Here is a 25,771-nt window from a genome sequence, read left to right as displayed (position 1 = left end):
TCCTTAATACATGGTATGTCTTTTCCTTTTTCAAAACATTATGTGATATATATTTCTTTTTTAAAAAAAATATTAAGTTTTCAATTTTACATTTCCAAAGAAACATTTTACAAACTTTAAAATATCCAATGACTTCCCTTCTTCTCTTTCCATGGTTCATTTTACATATCATACATCCCTGCATTTTTTACTATAAGCATTCAAATCAGTTTTCCACTTTTACATCCATCAAAAATTATTTACACTGTTGAATTTATCTTAGTGCTGCCAGCATTTTCAGCTGTATACAGTTATTTTCCATATATTCAATAAATGTTTTCCACTCTTCTTTAAATGTAAGTTATGTGATATATATTTCTGGTGAAGCTTGAAAACTTCAGTTTCACTTGTCAGCAAAATTTGGTATACAACAGGACGCGTAAAAGGTCTCAAGTCACCCAATTTATCTCTCCCTCAAAATGGTAGCGGTACTCATTTTCAAGCTCAGCCATGTGTTCGAAGAGAAGGATTTCCTCAAATCCACTTTCAAATGAAACAAGGTATTTCTTTTCAGTACCTGGCTCTAAGTGTGGAAAGGTTTCCAGCTCATCTGAATACAGTTGAAATACAGAAGAATACAGAAGAAAGCAGGATGAAAGTCATTCATAGGTCTGTAGGGTTGGTCGGTCAAGCTTTTCAACTTTTCAGTGACTGGTTTTGAAGGAAGGATTGTGAAGGAAAGCTGTGCTAATTCATTCTGGTTTGGAGTTTATATGACACATCAAACAATTGTCATCCCACCCTTTCTGGTCCATTCCCCCTGCCACAGTCCTTTTTTATTTTATTTTATTTTAACTTCAAAAAGTCTGATTTTGTGGTGGAAGGAGGGTTTGTTGTGTAAGTGCACCAAATCTATTTTTATTATGGAACCTGAATTTGCTGGCATTTGAATGAACCCCACACCTGCAGTTACTCTGTGAGAGTCTGTAAATGGCCTACATTAATGTACCTAACTACTTGACTTTAAAAAAAAAAATCTCCTGTTTACTGTCTTAGGAGCTTTAGACAATTAAGATTGTTGCATTTAACAGCTCACCTTAAAATAACAATATGAAGCTTCCTGAGAGAGGTGAAATCCCAAGCCTGATCTGTCAGAGCTAATAAAAGCAGAACTTTGTCAGTCAAACAGTGAGAAGAAACCTCAGGAGAAGATGAATTAATGGAAATTTACAAATGTGTGTCTGTTGATTGAACATGTGCACCAAACAGCTGCTCTGTACAGAATTAAACAGAGCCTCAGCACTTCCATAAAAGAATTGTTTCCATTTTGCCTACATTCCATTAAATTCCTGCCTTTGGAAGAGTGGAAATATAACTAATACTATAAATAAAAGCTTTCACTAAGGGCAGGTCCATACTCTGCACGGGAAAGTTGGATTGTTATGTTTTCACTGCTGTTCACAGTGGTGTTCCTGACAGCAAATATGTAAAGATGGGCAACACTGATGTCTTCAAACTCAAGGCTCTTCCACACTTCCATTTCCCCTGCCACTTTCCCCTGGGGAAACCCATGGTTTAGTGCTGAATCAGAACAAACAGAAATTGGGTTTCCCGTGGATTGCTGGTTCCCCCCCCCCCAGTTAGTGCTAGAGGGTGGGTTTTCCCGAGGGAAAGCAGTGGGGCAAAGGCAAAACCTATTGGACCTGGGCCTAGACAGCATGGGCCAAGTGGGAAAGTGCTCAGACCCATATTTTCTAGCCATTGGACAAGCGGACATGTGGACCAGCTTTTTTTAGTCTGAAAAATTGGGAAATACATGCTCTTTCCCTTTAAAAAAATTGATAAGTCTAGGTGCAGCTTACATCTCGATTTACACTTTGAGATGCTAATCTAGCTGTGTCTGCAAACATCTGCAATGCAGCTCTGAATAGTTACTGTATAAACCAGAGATGTGGGGCCTGGCAGACAACAGTGCTTCCAGATCCCTTTGCAGCTGCCTCCATCTTGCTTAATGCCCTGCCTGATGAAGAGTTCTAAAGGGCTTGAAAGTGTGGCACTTTAGTCATATCTAGTGAGCAGATTTACTATCTCAGCGCTTTAGATTCTCCTCCACTCCTTTGTAACGCAACACCTGTGTATTGGGAACTGGTTATGAAACAGGCAACGAGAGTTGGAGTGAAAAACCTTCACGCTTAAACTTCTGCCCAGTCTGGAACTCCAATCACACAGGCTTTTTCAGGCTTTTGTGGACAGCGACACCTACATGAAGAGAGCTCTATACAATTGGTTTCCCCTCTTCAGTGCCTCAGACATATGTAATGTCAGAAGCAGGGCAGAGCATCTCAGCCTTGTTTCCCATATACAGTGGTACCTCAGGTTACATACGCTTCAGGTTACAGTAGTGCCCCGCAAGACGAATGCCTCGCAAGACAAAAAACTCGCTAGACGAAAGGTTTTTTCGCCCGCGATTTGCCTCGCAAGACGAATTCCCCTATGGGCTTGCTTCGCAAAACGAAAACGTCTCGCGACTTTGTTTCCTTTGTGTAAAAACCGTTAAAACCAAGGGTGCTTAGCTTGAGCAGCTGCAGTTGCGACTTGACTTCGAGGAGCAACTGTTAGCACGTGGTTTGGTAGCCTTTTCTCAGACTTTGCTCACTTTTGAAGATTTTCCAAAACTTTTCCAGAACTTTTCCAGAACTTCTCTTTCATCCATTTGGTAAGTTAAACTTTTAAAACTTTTTTGGGGGGTTTTGGATTTTGGGTTGGGGTGTTTGGGATTCAAGGACTTGGTGTTGGGAAGGGGTTTGCGATAATCTGGGGGCTTGTGGGCCTTTTTTGGGAATTTTTATGATTTTCTGTGACCACTGGGCCAGGTTGATTTTTTTTGAAAAATTTTCTGAGTTTGAATTTCTGAGTGCTGGCCATGTTGTTATTTTTTGAAATTTTTTTTTGTCTGGGTGGGGAAGCAGTTGGGGAGGGGTTTGCAGCAGTTGGGGAGGGGCTGGGGGAGCAGTTGGGGAGGGGTTTGCAATTTCTGTGTTGTGGGTGGGTTGGTGCGTGTCTGTGGGAGCAGTTGAGGTTTTTGAAGACATTGGTGATTTTTGAAGCTTTTCCTAAACTTATTTTGCAGCCATTTGAGGTTTCTGAGGACGTCGGTGGTTGATTGTTGAAGCTTTTCCAGAACTTCTCTTTCATCCATTTGGTAAGCTAAACTTTTAAAACTTTTTTGGGGGTTTTTGGATTTTGGATTTGGGGTTGGGGTGCTTGGGATTCAAGGCCTTGGTTCTGGGTTTTAATTTCTGTGTGGTGGGTGGCTGGCTGCTTTTGTATTTTTTGGGTTTGAAGCACATCACTGATTTTTTTTTCTGTTTCTGAGTTTACGAAGGTAGGAGCTGTGCTGCCATGGGACCCAAGAAGACTGCTGCTGCGGTGGCCGGCGAGAGGAAGAAGGAGAAGGTGACGCTGGAAATGAAGAAGGAGATCATCTGGAAGCACGACGGCGGAATGCGTGTGACGGACATCGCCAGGGAGTACGGCAGGAACCCATCGACCATCGGGAGCATCCTGAAGATGAGGGAGAAGATCCTGGCGACTGATGCAGCCAAGGGAGTCACCAGGATCGTGAAGAACCGCCCAGCTGTCCTGGAGGAGGTCGAGAAGTTGCTGCTCATCTGGATAGAAGAGAAGCAGCGTGCAGGGGACACAGTGTCTGAGGCCGTCATTTGTGAGAAGGCCAAGGCCTTGCACGCTGACCTCATCCGGGAACAGCCAGGAACCTCAGCCGAGCCAGAAGTCTTCAAGGCTAGCAGAGGTTGGTTTGACCAGTTCAAGACAAGATCTGGCATCCACAGTGTGGTCAGGCATGGAGAGGCTGCCAGTTCTGATGTTCCTGCGGCTGAAGACTTTGCAGCGGAGTTCCTGGAGGTTGTGACGACGGAGGGCTACGTTCTGCAGGCAGAGGCTGAGCAGGAGCAGGCCTCACTGGAAGAGGAGGAAGCAACTGAGGAACGGCTGTCCTCCGAAAGACTGAGGGACATTTGCCAGAAGTGGAAGGAGGTGCAGACTTTTGCAGATCTACACCACCATGAGAAGCACGTGGCACATGACGCTGGGAACTTTTATGATACGAGGGTCATGTCGTCTTTCAGGGAGCTGCTGAAAAGGCGGATAAAGCAGCAGACTATGGACAGGTTCTTGACCAAGAAGCAAAGAGTGGAAGAGGAGCCTTCTTCGAGTGGTCCCCCAGAGTCTTAGAAAATGTACTGTACACTTTGTTGATTTTTAAATGTTTTTCTGTCATGTTTATAAAGTTAATTTATTTTCCCTTCAATTTTTGAACTGCTCTTTACAGTATGTGTGACTTTAAAGAGCAGTTAATAAACTGTTGTTGTACCAAATTTGGCTTTGTTTGGACTTTTTTTGACCATAGGAACGCATTAATTGATTTTCAATGCATTCCTATGGGATTTCGTGCTTCGCAAGACGAAAAATTCGCTAGACGACAAAAATTGCGGAACGAATTAATTTTGTCTTGTGGGGCACCACTGTACATACGCTTCAGGTTACAGACTCCGCTAACCCAGAAATAGTACTTCAGGTTAAGAACTTTTCTTCAGGGTGAGAACAGAAATCGGGCTCCGGCGGTGCGGCAGCCGCTGGAGGCCCCATTAGCTAAAGTGGTGCTTCAGGTTAAGAACAGTTTCAGGTTAAGAACGGACCTCTGGAACGAATTAAGTACTTAACCTGAGGTAACACTGTATGATTCTGAAACCCTCTACACATGTATCATATGGAGGAGCTAAAAGTTCATCATGTCTCCTTGTGTTAATCCTTCCATCACCTGCTCCCTTTCTGTTTGGGCAACAGCAGCAGGAGGAACACAGCAAGTGACAAACAGTTTAGTATAGCTCAGGGACATGCTGGCTTTCTCATCACTGCTACTAGACCCCTCACAAAATTGGCAAGTGGTCTTGAGCTCAAGGTGTACATGGCTGTGTACTATCAAGCACGGTGGTGCTCACAGCTGCAATCACGACCTGAACAGACAGCCCACCGACCTGTTCATTATTGGCCTCTTTTATGATCTAAATCAACTCTGCAAACCATTTTTTAAAGAACATTTTTTCTTGAGAAATACAAAATAGCATCATGCCTTCTGGCTAGAAAGGTCCATTGTAGTGTAAAATGATGTGCGCAGGAAAAAATTACACGCAACAACAATATTAAAATGCCTGAGATTTCAGTCCCCTTAATGCAAACACTCTTCTCCCATACACTCTGCTCCATTTCCTTTTATCCCTGCAAACAAAAGAAAAATGTTAACACCTGCAGTACTGAGGGAGGGATACTGCAGGACTGTGTCTCTACTACAGACCCTCCTAAGAAGTAATTGACACCCCCCCATACATGCAAAGAAGACTCAGGAGGTTAAACATTGGTGGAATGACTGTATTTGTTAATATAACAACATTGGAGGAACTGCAAGCCAAATTAAGCAGTTTAACAAAATTCTGAAAGTATGGACAGGTGAAAATTTTATCTACGTACTTCTGGCAGCAAAGTATCCTTCCAGACCCCTGGGTATATTATGCAGCCACAGTCTGTGGTTCCCCAGCAAAGGAGCATGTGAGATGTAAAGGACACCCTTCCCACCAGGCACAATGCACTGGTGGATCCCAAAGCGTGTCACTAACCCAATAATGTCTCGGTATCTCTAAAGTTTCTCTCAACTTCTTCACCTGTTCAGACTCAATGCCATAGGAGGTGATCTGCTCCAGCTTGTTCGCTTCCCCCAGGAAAGAGGTTAAAAGCATTCTTTCTGCAGGTCCTCCAAGAATATGTCACATCCCTGGAGTGAAAGATGCACCTCATCATCTCTAAACAAATGAGGACAATCATATCATATCCTGCCATGGAGTATGTAGGCCCAACCTATTTCCAAAATAATAATAATGCTTGAGCATCCTATTTCCCCAGTGCCTCACCTTATCCTTATTGAGGTGAACTGCCCTGTCTCCATGTTCTACAGTCCAAGAGCTCAGGTGACGAGAAAAGCAAATTGGGCAAATTACACTTAATCCAACAAAGATCATGTGTTAATGCTATGTAACAGATCCAGACCTGTCCACTGGATGAAGTCTGGCAGCTGGCTCTGATCCATTAAAAAGGAAAAGGGAAGCAGTTAATTGAGATCCGGAACTGCATGTTACAACCAAACATAGGCTTTGAACACAGCAGATCACCACCTGTCAGTTGCCTGTATGTGTGCTGATGAGGCCCATTAGTGTTGCATCAGCAGATGCCCCAATCCAGAAAGTGTGTAAACCGTAATAAACCACTGGCTCTAGTCCCAAAGGCTTTCCAGAGCACAACCCAGAACTGAAATTGTGTCAGGGATAAAGAAATAACCCAGCTTGCTAGTCTGCTAGCCATAAACCCTCAGGGCTGCAAACAGGCATAAACATGGGAATGGGCAGCTATGGAATTGGACTTTTCATCCCATGCCCCTCTGACCCCTTTTTACCTCAGCAATGTAATCTGAGCAGCAGTCTTAGACAAAAGACAGTGTCCAATCAACAAAGCCCATCTGGAAGCATCACTGTTGGAGTTGGGCAAGACTTCACTGGGTCAAAACAGGAATAATGTGAATAAATTCATCAAAACCAGGAACATGTAAGCTGCTGAATTCTGATAATAGCTCTGTAATACCATTCAGTGTAACATCCAGTGTTTGTCAATTATGGCTAGGGTGCTTCTTGCCCTGCTTTGCTTTCCAGCATCTTGCAGACTCTAAAATCAGGAGTACATTCCATGAAGTCACCAGCATAAGACTTGAACACCAAGATGGATAGGTCTGATAGAATGCCATTGTACTGGCCATTCTCCTTTTAGTCCTTAAGAACACCAAAAACTTCATCAGGTGATCCACCAGGATGGATGTGTGAGAGCTCTTGGGAGGTCTGGAATCCTGAAACTCTACACAGGTAGACCTTATTCACACAAACTTGTCCGTCCCCCCTTCACAATTTGAAGACATTTAGATGAAATATGTGGGTCTGTTGAATATGGCTATTCTGATCACCTTTATAACTATAATATTATCAGAATCCAATGCAGTCATACATAGGAATGAAAAATAGTTCATGCCCAAATGTAGAGGGCATGAAGATTTGTGTACACTTATCAAATACTTTCCTGGGGGAAACATAGATTAAACTTATGCAAAATCAATCCTCAGAGTTACCAAAAATATACGTTTTAAAGGCCTTTCTAGATAACCTTGGGGACATGTACTACTTCTTTTCTAGTTCATTTTCATTTTCATCAAATCCAATTCAGTGGAAAAAAATGTTACTCATAGACTAGTGGGCTGTTCCCCTAAGTTAAAAAAAATTAACAATTTTGTCAAAACTAAAAAGAAATGGCTACAGACAACTTTGCACATTTCTAGAATGAAAATCAAAAGGTACATAAAATTAGAATGGCATATACTAAAAATCCTTCAGGGCTATTCTTTGTTGCCTTTCCAATAAAAGTGCAATGTGAATAGGAATATAATGAGATCACTGAATAGATGATACCCCAGTGCCATTATCTTTCACTTATATTCCTTCAGCACACCCAGAATTTTCTAATTATCAACAGCTGTAGCTAATCAATTAATTAATGGATTGTTGGCAACATCTCTAAACTCACTCTCAATTTTAGCTGCTCAGCTCATGAAACATCTTCCCCCATCACACTGTGGTGATGGAAAAGGAAACCAATATGCAGACTTTGTGCCCCTAACATCCTCTATACTTATTATACTTGCTGCTCCTCACCTGAATAATGCACACACTAGTGCTGCTTTCTGCCTCGCACTCCCTTTGCATCCTTGTCACTCACTGTTCCAGTCCAATGATCTTCCCATTTCTCTTTCCAGCTAGCACATTCAAAAGCTCCACACAGCTTCTGCACTAGCCTCCAGTTTTTCTCTTTCATTTCCATTCCCCGATTTGCCTTGCTGTTGTTATTATTCAGTTTGGAATGTGTGTCATCATCTTCAAATTTTCAGATCCTGCATATCCCACCACTCCTATCTATTTGCAGCCCAAAAATCAAAGCTGGAAAATATTTAGAGAAGCTCAAGTTACATGCACAGGGTAAAAATTACATTTGGTCTATTTTGCAATTCTTTGTGAACTTCTGAATTTTTAAGCCCTTGGCAGAGGGAAGAGCAGAACCTAAAGAATGCAAGAAGAGCCTGCTGGATCAGACCAATGTCCCATCTAGTCCAGCATTCTGTTCTCACAGTGGCCAAGCAGATGCCTGTAGGAAACTCACACGCAGGATTTCAGCCCAAGAGCCCTCTCTCCTCCTGAGTTCTCCAGCAACCGGTATTCAGAGCACAGCTATCATGGTTGGTAGCCAACATGGATACTCCTCTCATATAGAACCCCAGGCTACCAGATTTGTGGCATCAGCTGTTGCAATAATAATAGTAATAATAGTAATTATTATTATTATTATTATTATTATTATTATTATTATTATTATTATTTATTATTTATACCCTGCCCATCTGGCTGACTTTCCCCAGCCACTCTAGGTGGCTCCCAATTGGATGTTAAAACAATACAGCATTAAATATTAAAAACTTCCCTAAACAGGGCTGCCTTCAGGTGTCTTTTAAAGATAAGATAGCTGCTTATTTTCTTCACATCTGAAGGGAGGGCGTTCCACAGGGCGGGCACCACTACCGAGAAGGCCCTCTGTCTGGTTCCCTGTAACCTCACTTCTCGCAGTGAGGGACCACCAGAAGGCCCTCGGCGCTGGATCTCAGTGTCCGGGCTGAACGATGGGGGTGAAGTTGCTCCTTCAGGTATACAGGACCGAGGCCGTTTAGGGCTTTAAAGGTCAGCACCAACACTTTGAATTGTGCTCGGAAATGTACTGGGAGCCAATGCAGATCTCTCAGGTGTTATATGGTCTCGGCGGCCGCTTCCAGTCACCAGTCTAGCTGCCGCATTCTGGATTAATTGCAGTTTCCGGGTCACCTTCAAAGGTAGCCCCACATACAGCACATTGCAGTAGTCCAAGCGGGAGATAACTAGAGCATAAAGAGCAAGTGTGCCTAAAGGTTACTTGAGATCTGGTATCATAAAGGCTGCAGCTTGGATCTTTCGACTAAGCCTATGTTGGTATTAAGTGGAACATTAAAGAAAAGCAATACCTTTAAGAATTATGTGGTGGTGTGCAAGTCAAACTAAAATAATACTAGTGTTGATGATGGTGCCACAGGGTTCAATATGAATAGACGTGTCCAAAACAACTCAGTCATTTGATCTTTGCTAGTGTGAATAAATATTTTTTTGCCTGAAGAATTAGACAGGTATAATATGCATACAGCAGTAGCCAGCAGAGCTGTGTAGAGGGCTGTGTTGCTCTCCTGACTTATCATAACTAGGCATCACTGCCGGGTACCAGGAAGTGTTAGGGGCAGAGCAGCTCAGCAGGGATGCAGGCACAGCACTGGCCGTGTCCGATTGGCTCTGCCCCAGGGTTGCACTGTGCCAAGCTCCCTGCTGCCTTGCCCCATTCCTTCTCTCTCTTGTAACCAGAGGTGATGCAGTGTTGAGAAGTCAGGAGAGCAAGGCAGCCTCACCTGCACAGCTCGGCTGGCTGCTACTGTATGCGTATTTAAAATAAACATTGCTATGCTGAGTACATTAATATTTGGTTCAAGCTTCAAATGAAAACAAGAAATTACACAGGAAAGACAGATGGTGTAAGGGTTTTTCCTTCTGATTAACATGCTACTTTGTCAACTACAATTGCACCCAGTGAACTGCCTTTGTGCCCTTGGAGTTCTTCTGCATCTCTCTTATTAATGCAGCTTCCCCCACCCCCAGAATTAAAGCCTTTCTTTGCCAGATACAGAACTAAAAGAAACATCATTTGGACAGCAAGTCTTTCCATTGCAGTGAATCTTAAAGCAGGGCACTAATGTAACACATTATGATAATTTTGTTTGTAAAAACGGGCAAAATATGCATAGTAAGTAGGAAAATCTCTTCATTAAAAAAAAGGACATAAACATTGTGTCAAAGCTGATTACATGCTTTCTGTGCTGCAGTAGACATTTTTGCATCAAAGAGCACCTTGGGTAGCAAGGAAAGCAAATAGCAGTAATTGAAATCTTAATTTATATTCCAACACAAAGTTTACCGAGGTCTATAAAAATGGACGTGGTGGGAGCATTAGAACTATACAGAAGTGTTAGCCTGATTATTCCGGGCATGACCTATAGCAAGACAATTCTGAAAGGCTGCCCAATCCAGGGAACGCATGCAGAATAATGTTTTTCATCTGTTTATGTGGTCACATAAAAACAAAATAGCTTGCATTGTGGTTCATAGATAGATAGATGATTGATTGATAGATAGATAGATGAGAGAGAGAGAGAGAGAGAGAGAGAGAGAGATGATAGATAGATAGATAGATAGATAGATAGATAGATAGATAGATGATAGATAGATAGATAGATAGATAGATAGATAGATAGATGATAGATAGATAGATAGATAGATAGATAGATAGATAGATAGATGATAGATAGATAGATGATAGATAGATGATAGATAGATAGATAGATAGATAGATAGATAGATAGATAGATAGATGATAGATATAGATAGATGATAGATAGATAGATAGATAGATAGATAGATAGATAGATAGATAGATAGATAGATAGATAGATGATAGATATAGATAGATAGATGATAGATAGATAGATAGATAGATAGATAGATAGATAGATAGATAGAGATAGATGATAGATAGAGATAGATGATAGATAGATAGATAGATAGATAGATAGATAGATAGATAGATAATAGATAGATAGATAGATGATAGATAGATAGATAGATAGATAGATAGATAGATGATAGATAGATAGATAGATAGATAGATAGATAGATAGATAGATAGATAGATAGATAATGATGATGATGATGATAGATAGATGATAGATAGATAGATAGATAGATAGATAGATAGATAGATAGATGATAGATAGATAGATAGATGATAGATAGATAGATAGATAGATAGATAGATAGATAGATAGATAGATATAGATAGATGAGAGAGAGAGAGAGAGAGAGCGAGCGCGCAGAGTAAAAATAACTTGGAAGCTGGAGCTAACCCACCACCTATTGTCTGTTTCATTCACACATCACTAGCATTGCTTAAAGGGGCAAAATAAAGTACATAGGAGTCCCATTGGAAAAGGAGTTGTGTACAATGACTTCATCTTCACATTGTGAGAGGTAGTTTCATGGCTGCCTCATGCAGCAGGAGAGTGAAGAGAGTGAGTGAGCAGGAGGAAGGGGAGCAGCTTAGGTATACACAAAGAGTACTTTCCCTGACTATCTGTTAGTCTCAACCCTGCCCTTACACAAGGAATGCAAGATTACTTATAGCCAACAAACTTACACTTGGTGAGAGGCGAGGACAGTGTTTGTGTGTGGAATCATTTATTGTCACAGATTCTTAAATACATTTTTTCCAGCCTTTGTTTACCTCCTAAGTACGGAACTCACTTTCTCAAGAGAAGTTCATTCTTGAAGTCCACTTGCAAATAAACATTTTAATCTGTTACTAATGACTCAAATCAAATTAGAGCCATACTGGACCTCAGTCCTTGTGCAATATATATACATATAGACATACACACACACATACGCCATGGCACAGGATCAGGGCTATATATGCTGGAATTGAACCAGGGAGACCTGGCTTCATACCCCTACCATATACGAAGCTCATTGCACCAATCGCTATGCAGGCATTCTGGAAATCTAGAAATATAATGGATGAGATGGGGCCTCTGTCAACCTCTGCTAGATGGGAAAGTGATTGAAGTAGAGTACCTGCTTCTACACCATGCTGGAGGCGTCTACAAGTAGGGAAGGCTCCAAGGCTCCAGACAATGGGGTTAGAGGGTCAAAGCCAGCACACTTGTTCACCCCCCCCATCATGTTTTGTACTTATGGATTTCCAGATTTATCTCTCAGCCCAGTGGCAGAGGAACCCTCTCCGTCACCTGGGCGGTATGCCAAGGCACGGGGCGAACCGCCCGACAGCCCGACCAGACTGCACAGCCTGTACAGATGCCTGTACAGACGCCGTGCGCAAGTGGCAGCCCGTACAGATGCCATACTGCTATTTTCTACATTCAAACAGTCAATGGGGCATGCAGTGATTCTCCTGGTTATATTAAGGATCTCATCAACAAATAATGAGCAGTGAAGCATGCTTACTGCAAGGAATCCATTGTGGAAGCTATCATAAATTATTCACCGAGTTTCATTTTGGGCATATAGGGAAGCTGCACTCTAACCTTTGAAACGAACAATGAACTTCATTGTCATTAAATGTGATAGCTCTCTCATATATAAGTCAGCAGGTGCTATATCATTCCATTCAGAGTGGAAATATGCTAAATCCAGAGCAGTATAAAAGGTAATTGGTGAACTCTACTATACATATATAATCTGCTCTATTTAATTTTTTAAAAACAGAGTTGAAAAAATGTCCAGGGCTACATTTAGTCATTCATGGCAACACACTCGGGCATAAAAAGCAAGTATCAATTTTACAAAATCAATACATTATTACTTTATGCTAATAGGACCCGGATTCCATATATAATTTACTTGTAGTGTTTTATTTTAGGCAGAGGCACATCTGAGCAGTACTGGCTTCCCTCCAGCATGAGCTCAGCTATTCAAATACAAAGTGTCGCTGGGATGAACATGGATATGGCCAGCATCAACTTCTGTGATTGCTTCTGTGATATTTCGCAACAAATATAATAAGGAAAAAATGCTTCTAGCCATACCTGCAATCTCCTGGATCCCCTGTTACATTAACCTATGCAATCGCTTCCCCAGATAGACTAGCATTCCACACACGGGCTGGATATATTTTATGAAACTGTCCTCAGATATGCAGTTGTCCGTTAATTTGTGTGACTGCAGATCCAATCTCAACAGGTCCAATGGTGTCTGGGGCTCATTGGAACTGGTGGGGCAGAAGGCAGGGAGATCCACAATAGGCAGAGCCAGAGCCAATTTCAGGCAAAGGTAGAACCAGGGAGAAGCAGAACCAGTTAATTCCAGTTTTGTCCCCATTCTCCTCCTTCCAGAGTTCTACAAGGGAAACACTAAGGGGAAGGAAGCTGACAGGCCATACTGGATGTAGGTAAAAAGGCAGGCAGGTGGGGCTGGCTGAGGGGAGACCGAGGTTGGTGGGGCAGTGCCCACTTGATCTAATGGATCAGCCTCCACTGAGCCATGGCTTCATCTGTTACAGATATCAAATTGTCCATGTGGTTTAGGGGGTGGGGTTATTGTAGGACCAGCAGTCAACTGTTCAGCCAACAGTTGGCTTCAGCCAACAGTTGGCTTTGTGAGGGGGGGGCGGGTACTAGAAGATTTTTGTGGAAATTCCCCCTATGCTTCCAGCTGTGAGTGCTGCACTGTCCAAATGGAAGGTCTGGCAGTTTTGTGTTGATATATTAGTAAAATATCCAAAGAATAAGAGTAACTGAGAGTTTCTAATCACTGAACATACATTTTATCAGACAGGCAATTCAGTGTCTAGAAGCAATGTTTATTTGGAAAACTATGACTGAGCAATGTTTACTGATGCTTCATACAGATGAAGCCTTTTTCATTATTCATTACAGATAGTCACAGTCAACTCACAACACATCCCTATGCACGTTTACTCAGAACTAAATCCTACTGTGTTCAATGGGGTTTATCCCCAGATAAGTGTGTACCGAATTGCATCCTTAAAGTAATTAATTGCTTTTGTAACTCTGATATGTGTGTGTCTTTAAACTGAAGACAATTATGCCTTACAAATTGAAAAAGAGAAACGTCATCCCCCAGTGCCTTCAATTCAGAAGCATTTCCAGCTTTCCCTATTTTAATAATTTTCAATAAAATATTTGTCCACAAAAGCGTGCCTACTTTATGCTCGATTCCATATTCATACAACATTTTCTGCCTTCTCCAGACTCCCTTGAGCAAATAAATAGATTTTCAATGAGGAGGAGCATTCAGATTTAGATGTTGCAGTAATGAGACAATAACATTCTATAAGGTGAAAGATATCCTATGAACTGCACTGAAGAATAATGTAAGCTTTGGCTCTCTTGTACTCAATCCCCTCCTTTTCTAAGATGCCATTGCTATAGCCAAAACATATTTTTTTGCATTACTACTCTGTAGGTGATACCCAGCTAAGAAATGGAGGAAGTATGTGCTGGTTACCTACTTGGATGGCTTTAAAAGAGGATTCAACAAATTCATGGAGGATAATTCTTATCAATGATGCTGGCAATGATAAATACTCTGGCTCCATGGCTGGGGGTAGTAATGCTTCTGAATACTTGTTGCCAGAAACTGCAGGAGGAGGAGGAGGAGAAAAAGAAGAAGAAGAAGATGTTATTTATACCCCACCCACAACAGAATATTAAAAACACAATAAAACATCAAACATTGAAAACTTCCCTAAACAGGGCTGCCTTCAGATGTCTTCGAAAAGTCAGATAATTGTTTGTTTCCTTGACATTTGACGGAAGGGCATTCCACAGGGCAGGCGCCACTACTGAGAAGGCCCTCAGTACCCTGGTACCCTGTAACCTCACTTCTCGCAGTGAGGGAACCGCCAGAAGGCTCTCGGAGCTGGACCTCAGTGTCCAGGCTGAATGATGGGAATGTTGATGCTCTTTCAGGTACACTGGGCCAAGGCTGTTTAGGGCTTTAAAGGTCATCACCAACACTTTGAATTGTGCTTGGGAACGTACTGGGAGCCAGTGTAGGTCTTTCAAGACCGGTGTTATGTGGTCTCGGCAGCCACTCCCAGTCACCATTCTAGCTGCTGCATTCTGGATTAGTTGTACTTTCCGGGTCACCTTCGAAGGTAGCCCCACATACAGCGCATTGCAGTAATCTAAGTGAGAGATAACTAGAGCATGCACCACTCTAGCGAGACAGTCTGCAGGCAGATAGGATCTCAGCCTGCGTACCAGATGGAGCTGGTAGACAGCTGCCCTGGACACAGAATTGACCTGTGCCTCTATGGACAGCTGTGAGTACAATATGATTCACAGGCTGTGCACCTGCTCCTTCAGGGGCCCCGTTCAGGACCAGGGAGTCCTCCACACTCACCTGTCCCCTGTTCCCCCCCAAAACAGTACTTCTGTTTTGTGAGGACCTGCAGGTCTGGCTTTCAGGTTTCCCACAGGTATCTGGTTGGCCACTAGGAGAACAGGATGCTGGACTAAATGGGTCATTGGCTTGATTCAGCAGGCTCTTCTTATGTTCTTAAGAGGAGGACCCAGGGCTAATCCAGGAACCTCCAACAAAAGTCCAGCTCAGCTCAGTAGCGGGGATGTTTTTAATGCATTTCTCTTTTCTCTTGGTCTTAATGTACCCATGCAGGGTTTATTGTCTATTTGTTTGTAAGTTGTTTCGGGTTGCCCTGGGCAAGATAAAGTGACTGACAAATTTAATAAATGGAAAAGAATTAAAATAAAAAAGGAATGACTAGTTGAAGCCCATATGGACCACAAGGGCAGGTGGGTGGAATGCCACATTCACAGCAAAGAGGAGGGCAGCACTGCCTCTTAAAATGAAGCCACCACCTTCCCCCACTGGCCATGTGCCCCATTCATGTGATTTTCATTCCGGCTTCACAGAAGAGAGCACAAATCTGCACCCTGAAAACCCTGGAGGAGAAGCACTGCACCACACTAGCATTTCAAAACATTGATAAGAACGGATAATTAATCTCCATGGTGCTAGAAGTAATAAAAAGCTTCAGTTGAGCAGCAGCAGTATACCAGCTTACCTGGGAGTAAGTCCTATTGAATTCAATAGGAATAACTTCTGTGAAGACATGCATGGGATTTGCCCTATCAGACATACGCATTAATGTTCAATCTGGCAACAAATTCCTTGCTGCAAGTAAAAGGCAAATAGAGCTCCTAAGCTGTAAAACTGTGATAACTGAAGGACTCAAATGAGATTATTGTTCTTGTTCATCTTAAATTTCATAAGGGATTGCCCTTCTTCAAAAGGAGGGAGAAACACCCTCTGCTATCTTAGTATGAAGTTGAGTAGATAGGAAAAACAATTATATTTTCTGAATTAAAATTCATGAGTTAATCACATTTTCAAAAAGGCACACTTTTGAAGTGATTTACATTTTTAACCTTATTTGTTTACAACAAAATATTGAGTGATAAATATAACATTATCAGCTAACACCCAAGCTGCTGCTTTTTTCCTGAATTTTTAGAAAGAGAAATCAAGTTAAATAACATAGCAATTGCTTGGGTTACTTTCCCCACTTGAGGTAATTGCGTAAACTGTGCAAATGCACTTTAAATATATATATCAGAGCTCACTCTAGATGCTATGCATTTTTATTAAAATCAGACTTTAAAGAAAAAAATTATCTCCTGAATGAAAGTGTATAGTTCAATAAAATTGGACCAATAGCATATATCTCCAAAGAATTTCCCTGCACTAAAACATAATCGCCCAACAATGTAACTTTATTATCATATAATATCTTACTAAAAATGAACCACAGCTTTTCAGAGGGAAGAGCCACTGCATATTCTCTTTGTTCAACTTGTAGTCACATATTATTTATTTCCTCAGATAAGGTTAAGAAAAGAGGAGTGGTGATCTATGTTAAGGAGAAATGGGAACCCAAAAAATGATTTTCAAGGATGAACAAGGAAGATTTCTGGCAGTGGAAATTCAAATGCAAGGAGAAAAAATTTTGATTGTAGGTATCTATGCACCTAATGAGGGGAAGGCTGAGTTTTTCAAGAAGTTGCATGAGACATTAACCGATTTTATGGACTATAAAATTATAATGATGGGCGATATGAATGGAGTTGTCTCCACAAACATGGATAAAGCTCAAAGACAAGTAATCTCTAAGGATGGGAGACTTCCAAAGACTTTTTTTGAACTGACTGACACAATGGACTTGATTGATATTTGGAGAACAAGGAATCCTCTGGAAAGAGAGGGGACCTTCTTCTCTGAAGCAAAAATGACATGGACCAGGATTGACCAAATATGGATCTCTAGTAATCTGGCACCAAGGGTTAAAAATACAGAAATCTGCCCAAAAACTTGCTCTGATCATAATGCAGTAAAGTTGGAAATGAAATTGACAACAGCTGGAACTTTTAAATGGAGAATGAATGACACCCTTTTTAGAGATGAAGCAATTGTAAAAAAGGCCCAAAAGACTCTGAAAGATTACTTTGAAATAAATCTAGGAACAGACCTGGAAAGAAGAATAATATGGGACGCAAGTAAGGCTGTCATGCGTGGTTTCCTAATTCAACAAAATTCGATAAAAAGGAAACAACAGAATGAGAAGAAAGAAAAAATTTGGAATCAGATGAAAGAAGGAGAAAAGAAACTGAGGTCAAAACCAAAATCTCAGGAGATTTTAAGAGAAATAAAATACTACCAGACCCAATACATGGAACTGATGAACCAAGAAATAGAATGGAAAATAAAACAAATGAGGCAAAAAACTTTTGAATCAGCTGACAAATGTGGGAAATTGCTGTCATGGCAATTGAAAAAGAGACAAAAGCTGAACACTGTGACGTCCCTTGAAGTAGAGGGAAAATTTATAAATAAACCAAATGAAATTAGTAATTGTTTTCAAAGTTTCTTTAAGAAATTATATGCACAAGGGCCGAAAGATGAACAAGAGATAGAAGAATTTATTAAAAAATATGGACTATCAAAGATCTCGGAAAAAAATAAGAGGAGTTTAAATGAAAAAGTTACGAATCAGGAAATCGAGGGTGCCATCCAGAATATGCAATTAGGAAAATCACCAGGGCCAGATGGACTGACGGCAAGATATTATAAAGAAATGAAGGAATGGTTAATACAACCACTGAAAGAAGTGTGTAACCAAATTTTGGAGGGGAAAAAGGCTCCCGAATCGTGGAAAGAAGCATTCATCTCACTTATACCGAAGACAGAAACTGAGAAACATCAAGTTAAGAACTACCGCCCTATATCACTCTTAAATGTGGATTATAAAATTTTTGCAGACATTTTAGCAAAAAGATTTTAAAAAGTGTTGTTAGAGGAGATTCATAAAGATCAAACAGGCTTTCTCCCAGGGAGACATATGTCAGATAATGTAAGGAATATTATAGATATTTTGGAACTACTGGAGACTGATATAAATAGAAAAGCAGTTTTAATTTTTGTGGACGCGGAGAAAGCCTTTGACAATATCTCTTGGAGTTTTATGGAGAGGAATCTCCATGGGATGGGGGTAGGCCAAAACTTTGAAAACGGTATAGGTGCAATATATTCAGAGCAAAAAGCTAAATTAATTGTGAATGGGGTAGTCATGGATGAAATTCCAATAGAAAAAGGGACACGACAGGGTTGCCCAATATCCCCTCTATTGTTTATATCGGTCCTGGAGGTGTTGTTGAATATGATTAGAAGGGACCAGCTGGTTGAAGGAATACACCTCGGAGCTAAACAATATAAGTTAAGAGCATTTGCAGATGATCTAGTTTTGACTTTACAACAGCCAGGAGCCAGCACAAAAAGAGTTTTAGAGTTAATTGAAATATTTGGTCAGGTGGCTGGTTTTAAATTAAACAAACAAAAGACAAAGGTACTGGAAAAAAATCTAACGATGGGGGAAAAAGATAGTTTTCAAAGAGAAACTGGTTTGGAGATAACAAAAAAGGTGAAATATCTAGGGGTGAATTTAACATCTAAAAATATGAATTTGTTTAAAGACAACTATGAGAAATGTTGGTCGGAAGTGAAGAAAGATTTTGACACATGGTCTAGATTGAGATTATCCTTGTTAGGCCGAATTGCTGTTATTAAGATGAATGTATTGCCGAGATTGTTGTTTTTGTTCCAGACACTACAAATTATAGATAAGATGGATTGTTTCAAGAAGTGGCAGAAAGATATATCAAAATTTGTCTGGCAGGGCAAAAAACCCAGAATAAAATTTAAGATTTTAACTGATGCAAAAGAAAGGGGGGGTTTTGCGCTGCCGGACTTAAGACTCTATTATGAAGCAGCAGCTTTCTGCTGGCTGAAGCAATGGCTACTTCTTGAAGACACAGATATTTTAGATTTGGAAGGGTATGATAACAATTTTGGCTGGCATGCATATTTATGGTATGACAAGGCAAAGATCTATAAAGGCTTTAAAAATCATATTGTCAGGAAAGCTTTATATAATGTTTGGAATCGATATAAGGATTTGTTGGAAAATAAAACACCCAGATGGTTGTCACCAATGGAAGCTAGAGCAGTTAAAAAATTTAATATGGATTCAAATTGGCCAAAATATAGTGAAATTATAGAGTATGATGGTGAAAAAGTCAAATTACAGAGCTTTGAGAAATTAAAATCCAAAGTTCGAGACTGGTTACATTATTATCAGATAAATGAGATTTTTAAGCAGGACAAGAAACTAGGATTTCAGAAAGAGAGGTCAAAATTGGAAACAGAACTGTTAGAGACCAATATTAAGAATTTGTCTAAAATGTATAACTTGTTGCTGAAATGGAATACACAGGATGAAACAGTTAAATCAGCTATGATTAAGTGGGCACAAGATGTTGGTCATGATATTATGTTTGCTGACTGGGAGCAGTTGTGGACCACAGGCCTTAAATTTACGGCATGTAGTGCCTTGAAAGAAAACATAATGAAAATGATCTATAGGTGGTACATGACTCCAGTCAAGCTTGCAAAGATATATCATTTGCCCAATAATAAATGCTGGAAATGTAATGAATGCGAAGGAACTTTCTATCATCTTTGGTGGACCTGCCCAAAGGTTAAAGCCTACTGGGAAATGATCTATAATGAAATTAAGAAAGTCCTTAAGTGGACATTTGCAAAGAAACCGGAGGCTTTTCTCTTGGGCATGGTCGGCCAATTGGTACCAAAGAAAGATAAAACCTTTTTTATGTACGCAACCACAGCAGCAAGAATTCTCCTGGCAAAGTATTGGAAGATGCAAGAATTACCTACTCTGGAAGAATGGCAGACGAAGGTGACTGAATTTATGGGACTGGCAGAGATGACCGGCAGAATCCGTGATCAAAGGAGAGAGACGGTGGAAGAAGACTGGAAAAAATTTAAACTATATCTTAAGAACTGTTGCAAAATTTCGGACTGATAAAATGTTAAGGGTCAAGAAATAAAGAATTATAGCTGTAAATAGTTAAGTTAAGAAAATTTTGAGGGAAACGAAATATTGAAAAGGAATGAAGGATTGCTAAAAATTTCTGAAACAGGGGTGCAGTGAAGGGGAGGCGTGGGGAAGTCATATGTTGTTTATTTGTGTGTTTTTTGGTTTTATGAAAATTAATAAAAATTATTTAAAAAAAAACAACAACTTGTAGTCACATATTGTTTGTAGGAATGCTAATTTTTATATTTAAAAATCTTCTTCTTCTTCTTTGGTGATCACTCGCAGCTGAGTAAGATTGTCTTCCATAAACATGGTTTTAACAATGAGTCCGTAAGTAACTGTGGAGGCCAGTTCTGGATCCACACGGCCTTCTACAGTGGGGACATTGGTTTCCCGGCAGGAGTTGATCACGGTGTGGATTTGCTAAGTGTGCTTTCCTCTTAGCATGTTTCTCCCTTGCATCCTGAGTTTGAATGTCTTCAAAGCCCATGACACCTTTGGTAAAGGCTGTTCTCCAACTGGAGCGCTCGCAGGCCAGTGTTTCCCAGTTGTCAGTGTTTATACTACAGCTTTTTAGATTTGCCTTGAGACAGTCTTTAAACCTCTTTTGTTGACCACCAGCATTATGCTTTCCATTTCTAAGTTCGGAATAGAGTAGTTGCTTTGGAAGACGATCATCAGGCATCCGAACAACATGACCAGTCCAACAAAGTTGAAAATGGTAGTATATTGGTTGCGGGGTTGTTGTTGTTTTGCAAATTTAGCACTTAAATATTTCATGTTTGAATGTGATCATAAGATTTGCATGAGAAAGTGCCATATAACTTGAGGAGTTCTCTTGGCTACATTCTGTAGTGGCACACATGGTGTGGAGGGTTCATGGAGCTACCCTCATGGCACCATCTTTGTGCTGTTTGCCAGGCTAGTGCCAGGCAGCGATGAGGTTGGGTGGGGTGTCTGATTTGTGCTTATGGGAGAACTGCTATCAATCTGGCATTCCTATTGGTGCAGCCACACAGCCCCAACATGGCCACCGCGCTGCCCCAGTCCCATTCAGGTAAACAGCAGCAACAATGGTGTCAGGCTGGCAACTCTGTGGCTTTGCCTCCTCCCCACCAATACTACCTCTATTTAATTTATTATCCTTTATTTATTTTATTGCAGACCCAGTATCATCAGTAGCAAAACTACGTGGAGAGACCTGGGCCCAGGAACAGAATGTGTTGGGACAGGAAGTCAGCGAAGAGGCCCACCCATCCTCATCCTGCAACATACAGAGATCAGACAGGTGTGTGAACCCACACAGGACTCAATAACAATCTTGCATCTAATCTAAAATCTGATAGAGCTTTATCTTAATGAAACAGATCCCACCAGTTTATGCTTTTACATTTACAGTGCCATCATACACATGCCTACTCAGACAGGGTTCAGTGGGACTTATTTATCAGGCAAATGCATGCAGGTTGTACGATAAATTAAAGGCTCACAGTCTAATCAACACTGTGCCAATGGAAAAGGAGACAGAAGGGGAAGATAAACACCAATCCTTTCATAATGTTGTATAAGGGTTACATAAGGACAATGTATAATGGCTATTGTAGAAGACTGCAAAGGAGCCAAATGGCAGTGGGGCAGCCTTGTTGCCCCACTTCTGGTTAACCATTGGCTTCCCTTGTGGAGATATCGATCTTTGGAGCTCGATCGATGAGCCGTGGCCTCCGAAAGCTTTACGATCCCAATCAGTGGTTTACAGCTTCCGGCGTCCAGCCGCTTCCTTCTAGCTGCGCAACAAATTCTGCTGTCTCTTTAGCCACGGCTTAGCAGAGTAGCATACAGCGGTGTAAAGCAGTCTTTTTCTCCTTTTCTCCATGCAAGCATACACAGACAGGTTCGTCTATTTACAGCTCTTTATTGAAACATTTCAGCAACAAAGACCAGGGCTTCTTTCAGCCATCTCTCTCTCTCTCAAACACACAGAGAGAACAGAAAGTACAGGAAACAAGCTCCTCCTTAGCTTCTAAAGCTGACGTCAGCAGGTGACGCACTCCTCAGAACATTTAACCAGTTAAGTTCTGAACTCTCAAAAGTCCTGTCCCCTTAAAAAGCCTTATTCTGCCATATTTGCATTAGATATTCACAGGATCAATAAGAGACTTTGCACCGTCTCATGGCAATATGTTGCCCTCCCTTTTTCACAATTGCCACTGAAAGCAGTATGAGGTTCCATATCACTCTGAGAGTCTGCAGTTAGCAGTTTAAGCAACTTGAAAATATGTAGCTGCTGCTGACTAGATTGCTCAATGTGTCACAGTCAATAATACCAAAGTGTTAACTATTTGACAATCAAAGACTCCAACAAGGTCAAGTAATACTATATTCAGCTAAAACAGACCTGAAGACAGATGATCCACGTGGCTTTTACCACGCAGTGCCTGCAAGCTCAGTGAAAGTTTGAGCATTGCCAGAACATTATCTTTATTCATTTAATATTCATCCAGTAATTCATGTTCTACCTTTCTGGCCTCTGCAAGGTAGTTTCCAAAAACAAGCATAACAATTACTATACAAGACAGTTAAAAATGTTCCAAAGGCAACAGACAATAAAAGAACAGCGGCTACTAATATAACGCTAGCTTGAAATCAACAACATTGAGTAAAAAGTGAGGTGAAACAAGAATGTTTTAAAAGTATTTGCAGTAACTAGAGAAAGAGCCATATGTATTTGCTGACAGAGGTGTGAGGCTACCACTGAAAAGGAAATGTTACTGGTACCCATCTGTTTGTTCTTGATGTTAGGCCTTTGAGGTCAATCTCAGGACCTGGACGGGTTCATATGAATGGGGGAAAACTTGAGTGACAGTCTGTGTACATGTAATTATACCAAAACTGGGAAAGAGAAAGTAGCTGCTCCCTGGATGTGGAAAGAACTGACATATTGCGTTATGGAAGGTGACATCACAGTATCCAGCTCATTCAATGTTTTATCTTCTTCCATTGTCGTAGAAATGTCCATGGCTTAACTCTAATCTGTGATGGAAATAGATGTCAAGCCATTTAGATTTCCCTACTGAAGCTTTCAGATGTTTCGTTCTTATTTCTATATTTAGTTTTGGAATGTCTTCATCATTTTCCAACTTAAAAAGGTCCCAAAGCTAATTAACAAACAAAGAATTAGCACCACTAAAGAGAATCAATGCAAAATAGAGCATTAAAAACAACTGACTACAGAATGAAAAACAATAAGCAAGAATGTAAGATCAGAGAAGTTTTAGCATTGGTGCAGAAATGGCAGAAGCTTCAGTCCACCTCCGGACTGTGGCATCCCACTTAGGGTATGACTGCCTGAGTGGAGAGTTGCTCTTCAGGAATTATTTATTGAGGGCCATCTTGAATGTGGAAGCATTTAACATACACCTGAGAAGTCTATATTATATGGATGTGCCTTAAAAGGGTGCTACCCATGTGGGATATTTTGAGGAAACAATGCCTTGTCTTTCTTTTCCTTCACCCCCACTTTAAATATTTCACCATTACAAAAGAGGCGAAATATTAACACACATTTGTACAAGTGCAAATATTCCATGTGCAGCAGCAGTGGTGGCAACGATGACAGAGAGATGGGACAGCAGGGTGATGGTGGTGGTGGTGGTGATTACTTCAGCAACTAATACCCCACCTTTCTCCCAGAGCTAGGACTCACAGCAGCTCAAAACAGTACAGCACAGTATTAGGAGCCCTTTCCTTAAAAACAGGCAGTTCCCCAAAGCCTACCAGAATAGAATAGTCTTCCCCTGCCAGCAGAAGGATAAGGAGGGAGCCACTCTAGCTTCTCTAGAAAGTTCCACAGCCTGGGACCAGCCCCCTAGAAGGCCCTCTCCCATTTCTCACCTAATGTGCTTATGAGGCTGAAAGAACTCAGAGCCTGGGCAGGTTTGTATGGGAGAATATAGTCCTTCAGATAGTCTGGACCTAAGCTATATGGGACTCTATAGGTCATAACCAGCACTTTGAATTGTGCCTGGAAACAGAGCAGTACCCCATGGAGCTGTAACAAAGGAGTCATGTGCTCTCTGAAACCAGCTCCGGTCAACATTTAGGCTGCAACTATTTAGGCCCATTCAAAGGCAGCTCCATTCAGAGTGTGTTACAGTATTCCAAATGGGATAGAACTAAGGCATGAGACACTGTGATATTCCAGTGAGCTGCTTTATCCCAAGCTAGATCAGTGATTAAACTAGCTCAGCAGTACCTGTTTTGAGTGGCAGTGGCTCTCCAGGATTTCAGAAAGGAGTTACTCCCAGCTTTACCTGAAGCTGCCAGATATTGAAACTGGGGCCTTCATCAGGCATCACAGATGTTCTACCAGTGAGCCACAGCACTTCCCTTCTGAATGGGTCCACCTCCAAGATGGCACCTCATAGAGGACCTTCTAGGGAGCAAATTGCATGGGCCTGTGAGAACTTCTTATTGCTAGCATTGTTAACAATGTTAATACAATGGTTTTTTTTTTTAATATACAGATTCCTAAATCTTCCCATGTCCCCACAAGCAGGAAGTAACAGCAGGAAGAATGTTGCCAACCTACTGGGATAAAAAATTGTTTGTTTTCCTAGCCAAGCATGTGTTTTGCATGCAAAAGTTCCCATGCCATGGCATATTCAAGTAGGGCTGGGATGGACTCTTTTCTTAAACCCTAGAGCCATTCGTTGTCAATGATACTGAGCTAGATGGACCAATGGTCAAATTTGATATAAGGCAGCATCTTATGTTCCTAACTCCACCCTTTCCTTCCTTCCTCCTTCTCCCCTGTTCTCAGTAGCTCCTGCTCCTTCGGGGTCAACGCTGGAGAAAGTTCTGCCTCCTAGTGGAAATAAGAAACTGGAACTTTTCCCCACTGTAGTTGAGAAATAGTGGTATATCAAAAAGAAAAATAGAAGGAAACTTTTCCTATTATTAAGGGAAAGGGAAACGAAATCAAAAAGTACAAATAGCAAAAACTGATGGAACAGCAATTAGCATAAATCTGCCACAGAGAATTGGTTGCACTATCGCTGAATTTTCTGAATCTTCTTCTATGAAATTATTACTGATTCTTTCTATGCAGACTCTGTCAGCCACCTGGCTATTATATTTCCTTGCCTTTAGAAAACAATCAAGAAAGCAAATATTGGCAATGAACTCTCTTTTCTGTCTTGAGATGATTGCATTTTATCGTAGGATCATTGTGGTTAGTTCTGTTTGATGATCCTCATTGTCAGAGATGAGTAAATAGCATACTAAACTAAAGAGGATCAACTAGGTGCTCAGCACTGTTATTACATTTTATAGAAGGACCTTTTCCATTTCCATTTTATTTTTATCAAGTTATATTCTATATTCTAAATTTAAATTAGGGATGGTAACAGGCAATTCACAGGCAGGATCAAGTCCTGACTGCGGGGTCCAGGTATGATAATCCTGCCACAGAACTGTCTATGGCAGGGATGGG

At 41.0% G+C, this 25,771-nt stretch overlaps 1 protein-coding gene and 1 long non-coding RNA gene across 2 annotated transcripts in view; both read left to right on the top strand.

The window, feature by feature from the left end:
* LOC309339591 overlaps window positions 1-25,771 on the top strand; it is a 474,307-nt gene that overhangs the window by 26,994 nt on the left and 421,542 nt on the right. The window lies entirely within an intron of this gene.
* LOC309337543 (putative CENPB DNA-binding domain-containing protein 1) lies at window positions 3,188-4,376 on the top strand. The gene is made up of 2 exons (XM_081854115.1): window positions 3,188-3,864; window positions 3,940-4,376. Exons 1-2 carry the CDS (start codon window positions 3,382-3,384, stop codon window positions 4,231-4,233), a joined length of 777 nt encoding a protein of 258 aa, XP_081710241.1. The 5' UTR covers window positions 3,188-3,381; the 3' UTR covers window positions 4,234-4,376.

The sequence above is a fragment of the Podarcis erhardii genome, assembly GCF_964252035.2.
Source record: "Podarcis erhardii genome assembly, chromosome: 3".
Classification (NCBI taxonomy): Eukaryota; Metazoa; Chordata; class Lepidosauria; order Squamata; family Lacertidae; genus Podarcis; species Podarcis erhardii.
The sequence above is the reverse complement of the archived record's forward strand: the minus strand, read 5'-3'. Positions and strand labels throughout refer to the sequence as shown.